The sequence below is a fragment of the Lycium ferocissimum genome, chromosome 10 (genome assembly GCF_029784015.1).
Source record: "Lycium ferocissimum isolate CSIRO_LF1 chromosome 10, AGI_CSIRO_Lferr_CH_V1, whole genome shotgun sequence".
NCBI classification, from domain to species: domain Eukaryota; kingdom Viridiplantae; phylum Streptophyta; class Magnoliopsida; order Solanales; family Solanaceae; genus Lycium; species Lycium ferocissimum.
The window spans coordinates 38,038,443-38,057,743 of record NC_081351.1 but is presented as its reverse complement, the minus strand read 5'-3'; the positions used below and the strand labels follow the sequence as shown (position 1 = coordinate 38,057,743).

Sequence of the window (19,301 nt, the reverse complement as noted above, 5' to 3'; positions counted from 1 at the left end):
ACTTCATGAACTAGTTATGTATGTTGAGTTACGCTCAATGTTCATTTCTTCGCAGTTTCACTTGTTAGCGACAATTTAAGTTTTCTTTGTTGACACAATATATATATATATATATATATATATATATATATATATATATATATATATATATTCAATACCCTAGTAATTCAAATATCAAAAATTCAATTAGCTCATCTCTTACTCATTGAATTAATCCGTTATAAAAATATTATAAAAAGAAGTGAACGCTGTTCTTGCAAACATAAATCATATTTTTCTAGACAATTTTTCGTAAAAATTGTAGTAGTTGAGAATTTAACTCACACGTCAATTTCATTGTTGGGGTTAATAATCCAAGTTAAACGGCTGGTTGTTCACTTTATATAACTTTAATTCAACCTTAGCTTTGCATTATACATAATTAAAGCTAAAAACATACAAATGGGGAAGATATCAAAACCTCCCTTTTGTGTGTCGATGTTTTTCCTATTACATGTTTTTAGCTTTGTCTATTGCAACATACAGAGTGTATTAATACTACGCTAATATAAGCTGTTTCCTTATGCCTAGAGATCAGAGTAGGGGCCACATTCTTTCCTGTTTTTATAGTTCATAATCATACATGTCAGAGTCAACTAATAATTTGTCCTAGTGTCTTCAATTGGTATCTTTACGACGGATTAATAACTTATAGTCCTTTAAGTACAACAACAATACTTACTAGTGTTATTTAAGTTTATTTGTACTATCAATAAAGTCACTTAAATTAAATCAGTCCGCCCACAAAGTTATTATAGCCATAAAACATAAAACTAAAAGGATATTTTTATAAACTTCCCTTCAAGGTTGACTTCATGACAGTAATTTCCCTTGTGTTTGTGACATTATATTCACTTCCCTTATTTTAATTTTGTTTGTAATAATTCCGTTAATCTGATTATTATTAATATGAAAAAAATATGATTTGACTAATTTGTTTTGTTTCATTAATTCCGTAACATTTCATTTTCTTCCTTTGTTTTCAAATATAGAACATAGATGGTTAGTATTGACGAGTCAATTCCTTAAATTATCACTCCTTTTTTTTTAAAAAAAAAGTATAAGCCATATTCACCTCAAGTTATATTGGCTCAACAGTGACAGGGGGTTTGCTTTGACCTTTACCTTGTGTATTGATTAGCAAAATTATAAATGAAGGGTGATGTGAGCCAAACCTCCACAAAACACAAGATAAACAATTAAGCTGACCTATAAAAACATGTGTAATCTTAAAATGCCATAAAGTGCTATTTATCCAGTATGAATGATGCAAGAAAGATAGAAGAAAAAATATGGTTTTTCTTAGTTCGGTGGAGTTTAAGCACAAGGAAATTGAGTTAATCTCACGAATGATCACTCAATTTTATTGTATTGCATGAAAGTCATGAAACTATTTTTGTAACAAAATAATTATTTAACTTTTCCTAAATATCAATAAAAGTCACTAAATAATTGCTTTATAACGAAAAAGTCATTCTAACTTTGTTGAATATAACAAACCACGGGTTTGACTTATACATGAAGAATCATCCTTTCACTAACATTTAATCGAATTAGAGCTGTTGGTAATACATTCTTTGCTCTTTCTTTTCTCCTAGTCTTGATAGACTGCATCTTTTCCACATTGTATAATGCCGGATTAAGGTGTCTATGTACCCTAGGTTAGCCTCTTATTTTCTTTCAATTTTTGCTACTAGTAGTTCTTATTATAGCATTCTTTTCCCCAATCTTAGCCAAGTCAGATATGGTTAGTGTTCTATTTTTATCAGTATTCGAAATATATCTCACCTAGATTTCCAATTTTAAAGTAGGTGATCTCAAAAGAGGAGAATTGCCAAATTCCTAAAAAGTGGTCATGTGAATTTTGTTTTACGTGCAATTATGGAATGTAGCTCACTAAGGTAGTATACTCCCTTCGGTCTATTTTAATTGTCATGATTATTTAAAATAATTGGTCCAAAATATGTCTTATTTTATAAAATAAAAATAGAATTAATTATCTTTTTTCATATTTACGTTACTTTAATAAATGTGGATAGATAAAAATGGTGAAAGAAAAAGTAATACTCTAATAAATTAAGACAAAAAAATAAGAATAATTTAGTCAATTATCCTTTTAGTTAATACTTTTAAAGAATATGCAAAAGGAAAAGTTGACAAGTAAAATGGAATTTGTAAAACTTATAGCTCTCACAAGACCCCTCCTCCTACCTATTCTACCAAAGGAAAAAATATATATTAAAGAATGTTTCAAATGCGAGGCTTTAAAATAATTTAATTTTTGTACCATTTTGATGCCTCCAAGAAATTGATCCAAGGTTCAGTGCAGGCCTTACAATTTTGAAGTTGATGGCATGAAAGTTATCAACTATAATTGGGGACAATTTGAATTTGGTACGGTATAAGTCATATTTTTAGGATAAACTGAATATTAATTGTGATTATTTCACACTGAGCTGGTAGAGTTAGGAATTTTCGAAGTTTATGAGTTATGAAGTTCGTTAAGTGTACATATTTGGTGGATTTCTCTATAAATATATAATTTGGATCAAAATTACTAAATTCTGCTGAACTCGTATTTCCGGTTTGTTTTCTTCTCGAAATAAGAATCACATAAACTCACACCAAAATATTCTTAAGACTTGCTCTTTTCTCCTTTATATAAACAGTATACAACATATGGATTATAGAAATTCTTAGCAAACCTTAATGGCATGATGGCCCTTTATCTACTAGTGATCGAAAGTGCGATGGTTTCTGTTCTAGATAAGCTTGGAACTTTACAAGCATTCGAAAAAAAATTCTATTCGAATTGAAATTCAAGAATAAAGTCGTTAATAGGCGTAGGCTCATCCATTTATAAAAGGGATGGACCAAAAAAAAAAAAAAAAAAGCCTCATTTTTATTTAGAATTACCAAGTGATTTGTTTGAGTATAAAATTATCATCTAAACTAGCGGTACTGCTAAAGATCATCAATCATCAAAAGGCAATTCTTTTATGTGAAAACAAATAAATTAAAAGATATAATTAGCAAATACTAAGGGGTCGTTTGGTTAATTACAGGGATAAGGGGTATATAACAGTTTTGGATAAAATGTGGGGTTATTTTATTATTTTATCTCACGTTTAATTGAATTTTTTATGCCGATATCAACAGTTTCGAGATTATTCATACAGCAATCGTGACATTATGTCTATACGGCACTCAATGTTAGATAGCGTAACAATCCCAGGATTAGATAAAACAACCAAATAACAAAAGTGCTCTTCTTCAAAGCTTTTCTCCTAAAGTCCTTTAATAAAGTCAAGGTTTAAATTAAAAAATATAAATTTATTCAAGTTTATCTAGTTTAAAACCAAACACATATTTTATATTATACCTCGTACGTATATCCAATTTTTAACCCAATCAACCAAAAAAATAAACAATTCCGTCATTATTTTTTCCCTTATATTATAATCCTCATATTACTTATAATTTCAGCGTAACTGGTCCAACTAAACTTAAAAGATGATGAGTTGAATCATGTAAAATCATTTGTCACCAATGGGTCGCATCATGAAGAATCATTTCTTTCATTCATCTTTTCCCATCAGACTCAAGCCAGTTCCGAATTTTAAAGTACTTTGTGGGGAATAAAGATCTTCAAGATTGCTAATTAAGGCACTCACTGAGAGTTATATAACCAACAACAATCTAACTTGCGTATTAGAGTTTACAATCTTCTATTGAGAATCTTCGGTTATCTAATTAAACAAATGTGACTATTATAAAGCATATCAAGCGGCGTGTGACTAGTTTTAAGTTGAAGTCCACCAAAACGACTATCATATGTTACTTCTACTATTTATTGCTTGTTCTTGTTATGAAGAATCTAAAGTTTTTTATTTCAATTAATCTCATACTACCTGAGAAGCTCGCCCCCCACTCCCTCACGCCCCACCAAGAAAAAAAAAGAAAGGTTTTAGAAACCAGTAATGATAACTATATGTACTAAATGGGCAAAGTTAATTTACAACTTTTTGATGACTTTAAACTCGATTGTCGTCCAAAACTAAACTCTGAATCAATGAACAAGTGATTCTTCATTCTTCCCAAATGGACTGATCAGATTATTGGATCGATTTTTCATATGCTTTCGGCATGCTTTAGTTTCATCTTAAAGATATACTTCATTCCTTCTATTTTATAGGACGGTATTTCATATTTGTTAGCTGGCAGAGTTTAAGAAAGCAAACACGGTTTTTAAAATTTGTAATGTCAAATATGTCATGATATTTTGATAGGTATAACAATGTAAAAACTTTCTCACACTTGATATTTGCACCGAACCACATTAGCTAGATTACTATGTTAAGTAGAAAGTGAGGTTAAAAAGTGTATTGTTTTAACTATGTGAGTTAAGTGATAACATTATATATATATATATATATATATATATATATATATATATATATATATATTCATTGATTTGAATTGATATAAATGAAATTGGGTGCTGGTACGTAAGTTCTCATGAAGCATGTCACTAAGTTTAAAACAAAAATTTTAAGTAAAAATTAAAGTTATCAAATACAGGAAAATATCAATTTTTTATAAATAGAATACGAAAGAAAAAATGCCGCATAAGATGAAATGGAGTAATAGTTAAATACTTAGAACCTAGGCGAAAATGATCAGATAAGATGTATTAGTTGACTAAAAGATGATATATACACTGAGAATTGCTCCCTCTTAAGTCATGTCATCATGAGATTGAAGGAATATTAGGGTTTTCCTTTCTGCGCAACAATTGTGGGAACACTTCTTCGTGACACAACTTCTTCTTCACTCAGAGTCTGTTTGGATGGACTTAAAAAAAGCAGCTTATAAGCTGAAAATAACATATAAGTCAAAAAAAATAAGTTGGGTTATTTTGGCTTATATCTTGTTTTCACTTATGTTCGCTTTATATAAGTTAGTTCAAACGGACCTTAATTATTTTTTGGGCTTATTTTAAGCACAAAATGGCTTTAAGCTGATCAGTCAAACATTCAAAAAAGCTGAAAATAGCTTATAAGCTGTTTTCAGCACCATAAGCTATTTTCAGCAACTTATAAGCCAATCCAAACGGGCTCTTAGTGTATATCCGCACAAATCTTCTGCCAACCATACATGTTCTCACTTATAAAATACACTTGAGTCCACTGCCCACTTTGGAAACTTTATGTCCTGCATTATATTTGACACGACTTTAGGCTATCTTTTGCTTGGCCCGCATATTTTTTCTAAATCTCATCAACACAAAAATGACAGCTTTTCGGAATAGCAAAAAGAATGAAATTTTAGCTGCCAGAGATGTAATTTTTTTTTTTTTTTTTTTTTTTAAGTGAAAGGATAAGTTTTTAGTGATGCACAAAGCAAGTATTACTGAGAAGAAATTTAAGTTATATACATTAACCGTCTAAAGAATTTGTATTTGTTATGTGAAAAAGATAAGGTTGTTGTGATCCACAAAGCAAGCATTACCGAGAAGAATTCAACTTATATATATTAACCATCCGGAAAATTTGTACACTATAGTGCATTTTAACTTGGTGTAGTAGGTTAAATATCCAACTTACCAAGTTATTTATCTCACTAATTAATATGAACGATTACTTGCAGTTATTTTTTAGGCGGCCTTATAATGTAACAGTTTTAATTTATAAATACGATCAGTATATAAAACTTAAACTTAATAGCGAATGCATTTTTTTTGCGGTGAATTATGGGTATACGATATTGACTCATGATAAAACGCGACTTAATAAAGGTGATAGATATTGTGCACCATGCCCTTGAGTTCATATTTGCTATATTCGCTTGCATAAAAGGTTAATGGAATTGTTATTTTTGCCTATAGAATTTTCTAAACTGCGGCCTAAGTTGTGATATGAAACCGTTGTCCAGACTTGATCTAATTCATATCCATCAGCTTGTTAGAAGTACTTTGTTCTATTATAACTAATAAAGTGTCACTATTGAAGTCCTCTTCCCTTTTCCCCTATCATTGCAATGCAATAACTAGGCAAAGATGGTCAATGACTAAGATGTGTCCTAGTGCCCATCCATCGCATTTGTCCTCTCAATCAATCTGGCGTGTTCATAGGTCACTTCATAGCCCTATTATTTTCTTGTTCTTTCGGTGTCCATCTCCTTAATCCCCACAAAGTTCTAAATGAAAACCAAAAAATGTAGGAATATAAACATAAAATCCATAGAGATAAACAAAGTATTTTCACCATTTCATTTTTGGTAAGCTTACAGGAATAGCTACCCTTTAGTAAGTCCTTACCTCTAGTAGCTATTTTTTCAATATTATCAACCATAGCTATTATTTAATGAACATATGTATTTTAACGGGTGTATTTATTTGTTTTCAAATACATAGTGATTTTTTTTTGGCTTTGATATATTTCAATGATTTTTTTTGCTATAATGTATTTCTGCGTCTTTTTTTTTTATGCATTTCAGTGATTTTTTTTTAATGTAATTTAGTGATTTTTTTTTTTTTTGTTTTTGATGTATTTCAGTGGCTTTTTTTTTTTATGTACTTCTTTGATGTATTTCAAATACATTGTGTACATTTCAACTACATATGAAGCCAAATACATTCAAATTTTTATGTATTTGAATGGATTTCAACAAATACATTCAGATACAAGACAAAAAAATTCAAATACAGTGTGTTTGGCTATTAACAAAATACACTCAAAAAATATAAACACAAATACATTCAAAAACAGTGTATGTGTGAGATGTAGATTTTTTGAATGTATTTGTATTTGGCTTTTAACAAATACACACAAAAATACAAAAAATACACGTGGCCAGATCTGAGAAACCACCACCACCAAAAACTCTAATCTCTCCACCACCACCAAAACCCTAATCTAAGACACCACCACCATCAAAAACCCTAAACTGAGACATCACCACCATCAAAAACCCTAATTTCTCCACCACCACCAAAACCCTAGCATCAAATCTGCTAATAACCAAACTTGCCCAGTCGGGTGTGGACATATTTTATACTTGATTTTTTGTTTTTGTGTGGCGCTTAAAGATTCGTGGGTGAAAATCAATACTTCCTTGAAAGACTATCAAACCAATATTTCAAATATTGAAATTCAACACCGTAAATTTTGAAAGTATATGATGCCCAAGACAAGCCTTCTTGTTCCATTTGTCAATACAATTTCGGTTAAAATGAGAGATGGGCGGCGCGGCTAACGGGGTGGTGGGGAGAAGAGAGAGAGAGGGCGGCACCGTGTGGTGGTGGTGGTTGAGAGAGGGGAGAGAGATTTTTAGGGTTTTGAGAAATAAAAAATACGAAATGGGTAGTGATTGAGAAAAAATACATACCCAAATATATATATATATATATATATATATATATATATATATATATATATATATATATATATACACATACATATAATAATTAGGTCTTAAAAGAAGCTACAATGAGTAAAATTTCTTCATTTTTATGCGTTTTGGTTTATTTCGACACAAGTTTAATAATATAAACACGACCTTTGTATATTGTAATCTTTAAAAAAGGTTTTGCATAACATACCAAATATACCTTTTAAATCTTGTGATATTAAACATGATATGCATGTCATTCCTACAAATGAGTCTAATTAAGGGCATACATAAAATGTTGGAATAAAAGAGTTACTATCAAATATAGAAAGGTGTTCATTTTCAAATAAACCAAAACAAGTACAAGAAACATATATTGAAATGGTTGGAATATGTTCTTTCTCCAAAAATTTATTTGATAGAAAGGTGTTCATTTTCAAATAAACAAAAAAAAAGTACAAGAAACATAAATTGAAATGGTTGGAATATATTCTCTCCAAAAATCTCTAGCAATACAGCTAATCTCCTACATATATTTCTCCAAGTCAAAAATGGAATTGTTCTAAGCAAAGGGACTTTGGTATATGCATATTTTTGGTTGGGTGAATTTGTGGCCAATAGCTCTATGGCATGACCCTTGCCTAAGCTGGCTGGCGTGGTCTCACAAGTTGATAGTATGATTGGAACATGAAACAAAGCTCGTGGGCATCTAAACTTTTCCTTTCTTTATTATCCCTTTGAACTACTTTCTTTTTTCTTCTTCAACAATATTTTAGTCTTTCTTTATCTTAATAATGAGTTGTTAGGCAAGGAGTTGGAGAAAAAGTAGAGAATTTAAGAAAGAAAGAAGGGAAGGAAGGTCACACTTGTGACCCCATTAGACAGAGAGAGCAAAAAGGTGGATAATTAGAAAAATGCACCATCAAATGTATGGTAAAAGAGAGAAGCACATCAACAAAAAGTAATAAAAGAAAGCTGTTCTCTTCTTTTGCCTCCCATCCTTGTTTCTTTTAAAAACACTCTTCTAAGCACAAGATTCAGAAAAAAAAGGTCCCCAAAGATCATCATCATCATCATTCCTAGACTTCTTCAAACCCCAAGATCCCAAAATTAGCTTAAACAACATTCAAGAAGAAGAAGAAAGAAACCAAAAAAAAAAAAAATATCATGAAAGGTACTAGAAGAGGGAAAGGACCTCCTTCAACAGACCTTTTAGTATGTTTTCCATCAAGAGCACATTTAACACTTATGCCAAAACCAATATGTAGCCCAGTAAGACCTTCAGATTCCAGCAAACGCCACCACAATCACCATGACCTCAAGAAAACTAGCACCAGAATTGCTGGAGTTCAAGCCCAATCTAGTCCTCTGCTTTGGGCTAAATCCAAGAATTCAGAGATCATCTCAGAGCCCACTTCACCAAAAGTCACCTGTGCAGGTATTGTGCACATGTATAGTTTAAGGGATGAGTTCAATTGTAAAGAAATTTAGTACAAATATTATGTTTTGAACCATAAAGGTTGAATTTTTAAAGGGGCTTTTTTCATTTTTTTCCCGTCGGCCAAAATTAACTACCTGCACTACCTGAAATATACAAAGCCTACACACTGATTATGTATATTAAATGTATATTATATGTATATCTATACTTAATATACAAAATGTATACACTTGCTGGTTATTTTGTAAATTAGATCACCGGAAGGCATTGGATGATAATAAGATCTTTTTAAATTATGCAGGGCAGATCAAGGTAAGGCCAAAGCAGGGTAAATCATGCAAGAATTGGCAATCAGTGATGGAAGAAATAGAGAAACTACACAACAGAAAAGCTCAAAAGAAGAAAGGTCCTAATTGGATGGAAACAATTGGATTGAAGAAAGATGTAATGCAATTCTTGACATGTCTTCGTAACATAAGGTTTGAGTTTCGATGCTTCGGTTCATTTCCAACAGCAACTCATGACATTACCTCTGATGATGACGACGACAACGACGATGATGAATTACAAGAAGAAAATCATATAAGTAGAGAGATAAATGATGATGAAGATGAAGAAGAATCTTCAAGAACTGTATTCTCCAAATGGTTCATGGTTTTACAAGATGAAAATCAGAAAACAGAGTCTACTAAAACAGAGTGTTTTGATAATGATAATGATAATGATGATGATGTTCCTAATTGTGTACCACCACCTAATGCACTTTTACTCATGCGTTGTCGTTCTGCTCCCCCGAAAACCTGGCTTCAAGAAACACAGCAACAACAAGAGGAGGAGGACAGTGAAGAAGAAAAAGAAGCGAAATCGACTGTGGAAGAAATGGAAAACAAGAAGAAAAATGAAAACTTAGTAGTGATGAGATATGGGAGTGATTTCCACAAATTTTCTGCAGATATAGCAAAGGAGACATGGGTTGTGGGTGGTGTTAGAGATCAATTAGCTAAAAGCCGAAGCTGGAAAAGGTAATTAACACAACATAACACGACAACAGTTAAAAAATTGCAGCCTTCAGATATAGCATAAAGTTACGAAGGTTGTACTTGTAAACCAACTCCTACAGCAAAATAGGCACAAAGAAAGAGCAAATGACCTGACCAGCCTACAAAATCAACTTCAAGCTCATTTTTTTTTTCCGCTTACATTATCTTCCTATAGTATTATACATATTTCTGATGTTTGGATTTCTTAATTCTTCTTGAGTTTGTGTTGGTATTCCGTACTCTGAAGAATCGAGCTTTTGGTATTTTATTCTTGAGATTGCAGAACCTTGTGTATACTCTGCTAAAGAAAGTTTCTTTCAATTTTTGATTTTTTTTTGTGTTTTGTTGTTTCATTGACCAATGTATGCATTTTAGTGAAGGACTTCCACATTATTTTGTTAAGATAAATGTTCCCTCAATACTTTTAATTTTAATTGTCTCAGTTTATGCAATTGAGTGTTAATTTGAATTTCTTTTAACAGTTTAGGGAAAGAGGGATTATTTTAAAGTGTCAAATGCATTTTCCGTAATTTCGTTTTTCTTTCACTAACAAATGCTAAAGTTGAATTAAACGATATTGACCAATTTTAAAAAGAATGAACGCAATTAATATGTTAAAATCTAAATGAATTAGATAACAGTCCATCAATTTCAGACATGCTGAGGAAACTAATTAGAGTACCAAGATAACCAGATACATGATACAAAAAGATCGCATCACATTTCTCCTCAGAAAAATTAACTTTTAAAAAAGGCACCCAAAGCATTGCAACTAGGCATAAAGCAGGTTGTATTCTTTGCCTAGCTTAAGGATTATGAGGAAAGCAATTATGCAAAAAATATATAGGGTCATAATTCAAGAGAATTATATCAACTGAATATTGCAATCACCGACAAAGTAATAAATAGTCAATTTATTTTGGGCAGATCTGTATTAATCACTCATGTACTTAAAAGCATGCCTATTCATTTATTATCTCCTATGAGTCCACCTATAGGAGTAATCAAACAAATTCACAGAATTTGTGCTAAATTTTTTTGGGGCAATGATACAGAAAATAAAAGATGACACTGGATTAGGTGGGACAATCTATGTTTGCCTGAACATGAAGGGATACTGGGTTTTAGATCTTTGTCTGATATATCTAATGCTTTACTATGTAAGTTTGGGTGGAATTTCATAACCAAAACCCTCACTTTGGAGCTCATACATGTGGAATAAATATTGCAAGAAGGTTCATCCTGTACTAGCTCAAAGTAAAAGGGGACCTGTGCTATGAAAGAAAATGGTTCTAGTCAGAGAATAGAGGAACATCAAATTTAGTGGCAAGTTAGACAAGGAGATTCTAGCTTCTGGTTTGAATAATTGGACAACCCTAGGAGCCTTATATTATTTTTTGTCAGAAATTATTTTCATAGAGGAAACTGAAGTAAACGAATTATCTAACATGAAAGAGTGGGATTTGCAGAAATTTAGATCACAACTTCCAGAGGATATAGTTCAACACATTGTTAGTAACATACCGCCTCCTAAACAGAATGTTGAACTGGACAAGACTTGATGGATGCTGGAGAATAGTGGAAAGTTTACTGTTAAAAGTGGGTGGGAATATATAAGACACAAAGAGGAGAAGGAAGATATCTTTAAGTTCATTTGGCCAAAGGGGTTACCTTTCAAATTCTCTTTTGTGTTATGGAGACTTTGAAAATTTAGACTGTCAACTGATGATGCCCTAAGTAGAATAGGAATTCAAACAATATTTAGATGTTGGTGTTGTCAGAATCCTAGACAGAAGACTATGAATCATATATTTCTAATCTCTCTTACAGCTGCAAGTTGTGGAAAATGTTTGTTTAATTGTGCAGGTATTAGGGGTGGGCATGGTATGATAGATACCGATTACGATATCGAAACTGAAATTTTTTATACCGCGGTTTCGGTATTATGGTATTTGGTACGATATTTGGTATGCATTTTTAAAAAGTTTAGTATTCGGTACGGCATTCGGTATTCATAAAGAAAATACCGAAATACCGAATACGTACCGAAGTATATAATTACATATACAATTCATATATCTTAGTATTATAATACTAACAATATATAGACTAGTATTATTAGAAAACTAATTGTTTAAACGTTGAAACTTTGACTACTCTATTTTGATTTAAATGTCTTTTTTGTGTAATTGATTTACAAAGGGGATTGCTTGTATTTTCTTTTGAATATTTTTACATGTGTAAGGTGTTTAGTACATAATAATTGAGACGTTTCTTAAGTAGCGGAAGTCATAATTCTCCACGATATGAGTATATGTAAGTTGAAGTCGGACAAACTATGGTACCGATTTACCGTACCGTAAAATACCGAAACCGAACTTTAAAATACCGAACCATACCGAATTAATTTGGTAAAGTAATGATGTAGTATTTTTAGAAACCGAAAACCGAAATTACCGTATCGAAATTTCAAATACCGTACCATGCCCACCCCTAGCAGGTATCACTATGGATGGACAACAATTATCTCAGATTGTTATCCAATGCTGTAAAGCTCCCTGCAAATCCCTACTGAAACCTATCTTCAGGGCACTTCCAACTTTGATAATGTGGCAACTATGGGATAGAACAAATAAACTAGGGCATGGAGGATGAGTGATTATACATAGAATGCAACATCAAATTACAGCAAATATCCAGAAATTTGTAAGGATGAAGTACAAGAGAATAAACAACCGAACATCAACTTGGCCAGACTTAGTATATGAAATATTTTAAACCAAAGCTACAGGTTAAGAAGGTTCAATGGAATCTTCCCCCTGAAGGATGATTTAAATGTAATACAGATGGGGCAAGTTTAGCTAATCCAGGGAGAATTTCATATGGTTTTTGTGTTAGAAACCACAAAGGGGATCTAAAATATGTAGAATCCAAGGAAATTCATGAAACAACAAATATGGAAAGCTAAAGCAATAACCATAAAGGAAGCAATATATCATTGCATCACAGCAGGCATGGACAAGGTAATCAATGAAATAAACTCATTGGTTATGAAGCACATTTTTGAGATGATATGGCATATACCAGGGCAAATCATCACAATTGTGGAAGATACTTGGAAGCTAATGCAATATTGTGAAGTGAAATCATGCATATATACAGAGAAGGTAATGTCATTGCATACTACATGGCTAATCAGGCATTGGATGGAGAAGGAGTGGTAATCTTTAGATCATTTTCGGAACTCCCAACTCAAGGAAAGAAACTAATTAATCTGGATTAACGTCCATTCCCAACTTTGAGGTTCAGAACAATATACCTCCATTAAAACGTTCATACAGAGCCAATTAAAGATGGGAAAGCAAAAGAGCAATCCCAGACATACACGATGAAACAAAATTAGAACAGGCGATATCTCACAACCACAAATCTTGACACAACACGCTATCAACTTCAACAGAAATGTGAGGGAAAAGAAGACATACCGATTAAGGTACCAGAACAGCTGATATTATTCTATCATCACCTGTTCTTCGAGTCCGCAACTTAAATGACCCAAAAGTGGGTTCGGATATCAAAATAACCCAGTAAAAAAAAAGTAACCAAACTACCCTATTGCACACTAATTTAGTGCGCAATAGGTGTTATCTTTTTTTTTTGGTACAATTTTAAAGTTCTCAAATTCATGTTTTTTCATACTTTGACCAAAGATTAGTCATGTTTCAAAACTCCGAAATATCAATATTTTATATAGAACTTGATATCTTTTTTTGCGGACAATAATGTCAGCTCATTACATCAAGTATACCTAAACGTTTGGATCGTCGTTTTAGGGGTTGTAAAGTGCCCCGAAGTAAGTTTTATTTGTTTGAATCTTGTTATCTTTAGGTTTAAGTGTTTTATTTTATAAAGTGTTGATTTAAGTGTTTTATTATTTATTCAAGACATTACTTTATTTCGAATGTACAAATAAAAATAATTCATCAAATATGAGAGGTTCAAAATAATTCATTACAATAACAAAATAATACATTATTCTTTACAATAACAAAATATTTAAAATAATACTTCAAGTACGAGACGCTCTTCCACTATGAGAGGTTCTCCCATTACGAGACGTACTTGCACCACCACGGCCTCGTAGGCTACACAAATGCTTATCATGGCCAAAACTCCTTACACGTAAAGCACCTGCGAGAGTATGTCCTATCGTTGACATCCATTTGATTGTGAATCCGAGTTCGTGCGCTAACACGAATTTTACGAATAATAACACGAACTTTACGGATATACTCATTGTTAGCAACTATTGAAAATGGCTCGTTTGGCCAATAAGCTTGACCACCAAGTAGGTAGAAGTGGCCGGCCTGTGCTTTAAGGTAACTTTTGACGTTGTATTCCTATGCCACATAATTTGATACCATTATTCCTATTGCCTCGAAACACTTGACGGCATGAGAACACGACAATGTGATATGTTTGCCACTTACCACAACTACACGTTCTCGAGCCCTCATAAACAGTATGTAAGTTTGCTTTCCGACCTTCGTAATAACCTGTCCTGACTTCATACACATGTTCAACATAGTTATACTTGGTCATCTTGTGCAGCACACATTTTTTCCTGTTATGCTCCATCATTTTTTTAGGTTTTTGCATCCATCTCCCACCCTCTGCTGATATGGCTTTGGCATGCTTTGTTCTTGTCACAAACCGCTCCACAACTTGCGAAAGTCATTCTCACCATTATGAAAAATGTAAGGGCTCCCCGAGCAGATTTTAGCAAGCCATTGAATGACTCGGAGCTGTTTGTTGTAAGCATCCCCATCTCCTGCCTTCAGCATGATGTCCATTTTTCAACTTCGATTGTCTTCGACGAATCGAACACAGCATGTGGTTTATCTCCCCCCACCCCACTCTTACCAGTTACCACCCTATCACTGCAAATCAAACTTGAAACACACAAAACGAAAAAAGGAAAAAGGAACACAACGAATAAAATTTAGGGAAAATGACCTAATAATACCTATTTAAAACACTATATTACAAAACATAAGGATATTTTTTCTTATTTACAAAACATACCAACAAAATTACAAAGTATACGAGATTTGGGTTTAATGGGATACCCACGATTTTAGGCTTTTTTAAGGACGAAAATCTGATTTTAAGTGTGGACTTAATTCTAGGATAGTTACCATTCAACTTCTTCTTCTTTTTAAAAATATTCCCCCCCCCCCCCCCCCCACCTACACCTCTATGATAGACATTATTTTCATACCTAAAACTTGTAATTTTCTCCTAATATAAATTTTCAAACCAATATTATAAAGTATTTTTGATTACTAACTTGTGTATTAATTGTATATAAATTTTGATTTGTATCATTTTGAGATATATATGATCATTGTGTGTTTTGAAATGAGAATGCAGATAAATTATATAAACCTAGTTTTAAGAAATGGAAGAAAAACTAATATATATATATATATATATATATATATATATATATATATATATATATATATATATATATATATATATATATATATATATATATATATATATATATATATGTGTGGAGTCCGTTATATGTCACTTGTTAGATATATGCGCACAATGTGTATGAAATGCGAACAAATTCGATATCAATTAGTCGTAAAAATGTTGAAAATCGATACGTGTATGAAAAGTGGATGGAATTAGAACCTAGAAAACCTATTTGTATCAATAAGAAAACTTATTATGCATATATACTTTCTCATAATCTATACATACTTTGATAAGATTTTATACAATTTATATGTACTTTATCATAATCACAATATACATACAACTTTTATACATATTTCATACATAGAAATTAAAACGAATTTATACATTTATACATATTGCATACAAAAATTAATATATATTTATTTTCTGGTGTATGAACTTTGTATGGAATTTGGTTTGTATCAATTACAAGTTTATTATACATATTTTTCTCAAAATTTATACATACTTTGATTAGATTTATAATTTTTATACATATTTCATATATAAAAATTATAAGAATCTATTCAGTTATACATATTGCATACGAAAATTATAAATATATGTTTTTTGGTGTATGAATTTTTACATAAAAATTACCGATTATAATGGACTTTTTGAGTAAAAAGTTGGAGAAAATTAGATAACAATATCTCTTAATTTTGAATGGGGAGAGAAAAGTGGATGAAATAAGGAAGCAAAAGTTGGAGAAAATCAGGGAACTATATCTCTAAAATTTGAATGGAGAGAGAAAAGTGGATAAAATAAGTAAAAACGATTTCCTTAACTTATTTAATGTGTTTTATTTGCTTCTTTTTAATTTACCTAATTCGTATAGATTTTTTAACAAGTTTATTGATATATTTTTTAAACTGAAAAATATCGTCATTTTCTGTAAATATACCCTCTTACCATGTACATATATGTCTTTTGCCCTAAAATTTAAGATTCTTCCATAGCAGCTTTAAAGTTTAATGGCCCTTCAATGTGTATATTCTCTCCGTCTCATATTACTTGTCCACTTTTCTTTTTATATGCTTCTTAAAAAATAATAAATACAAACGTATTTTTACTATATTATCCTTATCTCTCTCCAAGAAAATGTATTCTAATCAATATTGGTTACTTTAAAAAGTAATTAACATTAAAGATAAAATAGGAAAACTATAATTAATTCTAGTTTGATTTTGTAAATGGACAAGTATTTTAGGACGTGTATTTTTAGTAATGTGGATAACTAATATTAAACGGAGGGAGTTGTTGGTTATCCTGATCATTAATAACTTTATCCTTAAACTGATTAACATAAAGTAGTGATTATCTTTTCACCTCGTTAAAAGTAAAAATCGTTTGTTATAAGCTAAACCTCCTTCTCACCCCACCTCCATTTGATGTGTCAAGTGCCTATTCATCAACAATTGTCATGTTAACCAACCGACCCCCTTAAATAGAAATTAAAAATGATAGGAAACTTATCAATTTCACATTACTAGATTGAAATATTGCACTTATAGTCATCATTATTTGAGAATAATGAAACTTCATCATTTCAGATACCAATGAAATATTGAAACTTTTTTGGTTGAGAAGCATTTCAGGTGGAAAAATAATAATTTCTCCTCATAAATATTCTATTCAACAGAGAGAATTTTTAATATCGAAACACAATTTTAACTTTCGAACATTTTTTTACAACTTCAGCTCCGAATACTTTTTTCTTTTAATTTCAACAAAATATTATCCAAACGCTTACAAAAGTCTTATTATTTTCAACTGTTAGGAGAAATTTAATATAGCATACCAACGAGAATGTCTATAATGCAAAGTTGGAAGGGGAAAATGATTTTTACCCAATAATTAAATTGTTTAGGTGAGAGGGTTGGGGATAGGGTAAAAAAAAAAAATATTAAAAAACTTCTTTTTCATTCGGTCAACAATACAGCACATGGTACAAGGCAGAATACCTGACATAATGAAATTTGTCACGGCAATCTATATATATAACTCACCACTTGTGAAAATGAGTTGCGAATTAAGTAAGCTGAAATGATAATGATTTGATTTGGTTTAAACGAATGCAAATCATGATGCAAAACAGAGTATGATTTTATTATGTCGTATCGGAATTTTTTTTTTTGTTTTTTTTCAAAGAGAAGTCCCACCATCGATGTAATTGATATTGATGAATGACCAAAATGGGGCAGTTGGTGGGAAACTACGAATGCGAGTCCATAAATTTTAAAATGAGAAGAAATATATGGAAAAAAAAACTATTACTTTTCTTAGAGCTAAGGGTGTGTCATGTGGGGATTAGACGCTGTTTGTTAGGTAAATGATGACGACTTGATGATGACTCTCGGACCAAGGAAGTTCGAAATATTTCATCTTTCATTTGAGACTTCTGAAATTAGACAAAAAGCATGAATTCAGAATTCAGAATGTTTCGCACCTTTTTTGGAACGTGACAGATTCTATTAGGATGGCCTGGGACTTAGAGAGGTAAAGACGTGCTTAAAGCCTTAATTCAAAAGCTTTGGTGAATCATACGGACACAGATTTTTCGTTGGAGTGATCTTATGAAAGCAAATGACGTCTGGAGAATTCGCATATTTGGGCAAGATCAAGGCAATATGAGGAGATGGAGCAATATACTTTGGCAAAGGGCAATTGAAGAATATCTCTTCTTATTTCTGGTGAAATAACATGTGCTATAGACTATAGTTACTTACTGGTTGCTATTTAGTTCCTTCACAGCAAAACTAAGAAGGTTTTCAAGTACGTATATCCTTCTATTGTCCATGAATGATGCAAAAGATACTTAGAGCAGCAACATATCTGGATCAACTAGGCATGCTCTCTCACTCAAATCCAGAATTTCTCTATTAAGTTGTACAACCAGCTCAGAGGTGACTTTCCAAAGGCAGTGTGGTGAAAACTTGTCGTATGTAATAACCATGGAGCTCCTAGATGGATTTTTATCCTGTATTTTGGCTATTCATGGAACATTACAAACTAACGCGATAGCGTGGCCAGATGGACTGACGTTGAAGACTTATCTTCTCCACTGTGCCAGCTTACCTGAGACACTTGACCACTCGTTTTTTACTTGTCCAGTGTCAAGTGAGATTTGGAGAAGGATTGTAGAATGGCAAGGGGTGATGAGAAGTCCTAAGCTATGGAGAGAAGAAGTGGCTTGGGAGTGACAAATGCGAGGGGGGAACTCATCAGGAGGCCATATGTACAGAATGAGTCAGCTTGATGTGAAAGGAAAGGAACATGAGGCTATTCCAACAGAAGTCCGACAGTACCAGGAATTTGATTGCTACTATCACACGAGAAGTGTATTTCAGGGATGCTATGAAGAAGAAGTAGCTGGTAGGATGCATCATTTAGATGGATACCCATACTAGAAATTGTGCTACACCAGTTGTTTTGTAATGTTTGATCTTGTTAGCCGGTAGTTGATTGATAAAGCACCAGGGGTGTTGGGGGCAGTCTTGTCCAAACTCTTGATTTTTTTGTTTGTACAGACTACTTGGTTTGTGAGTAAGAAATTTACTTACCAAAAACATAACATACTAGGAAAAGAAAAAGATGCCCTGCATTTCTGCAACAATGGATTTCACATTATATTTAGACGAGAACAAATTATCTGTGAATGCACGACGTTCATAGCATTCCAGATTTGAAGATGTACAGAGGTACAAGGGGAGATAATACTACTCCCCATACAGTATGTTATCTGACAGGTGACCTATATCAAACTAACCTTGAGACTTCTAAGGTGCTATACAACTAATGACCTTTATGATTACTTTCTATAATAGTCGAAACACTAAGTTGCTCCATAAACT

The 19,301-nt window shown here is 32.0% G+C and overlaps 1 protein-coding gene across 1 annotated transcript; it reads left to right on the top strand.

Annotated features, from left to right (window-relative positions):
• Positions 1-8,251: 8,251 nt before the first annotated feature.
• Positions 8,252-10,340, top strand: LOC132033755 (uncharacterized). The gene is made up of 2 exons (XM_059423811.1): positions 8,252-8,869; positions 9,174-10,340. Exons 1-2 carry the CDS (start codon positions 8,599-8,601, stop codon positions 9,896-9,898), a joined length of 996 nt encoding a protein of 331 aa, XP_059279794.1. The 5' UTR covers positions 8,252-8,598; the 3' UTR covers positions 9,899-10,340.
• The last annotated feature ends 8,961 nt before the right edge of the window (positions 10,341-19,301 follow it).

Bases quoted from the DNA above. Each gene is read 5' to 3' on its own strand.
- LOC132033755 (XM_059423811.1), top strand. From the start codon at position 8,599: ATGAAAGGTACTAGAAGAGGGAAAGGACCTCCTTCAACAGACCTTTTA. The intron at 8,870-9,173 runs GTATTGTGCACA...TAAATTATGCAG, and splicing joins ACCAAAAGTCACCTGTGCAG to GGCAGATCAAGGTAAGGCCA.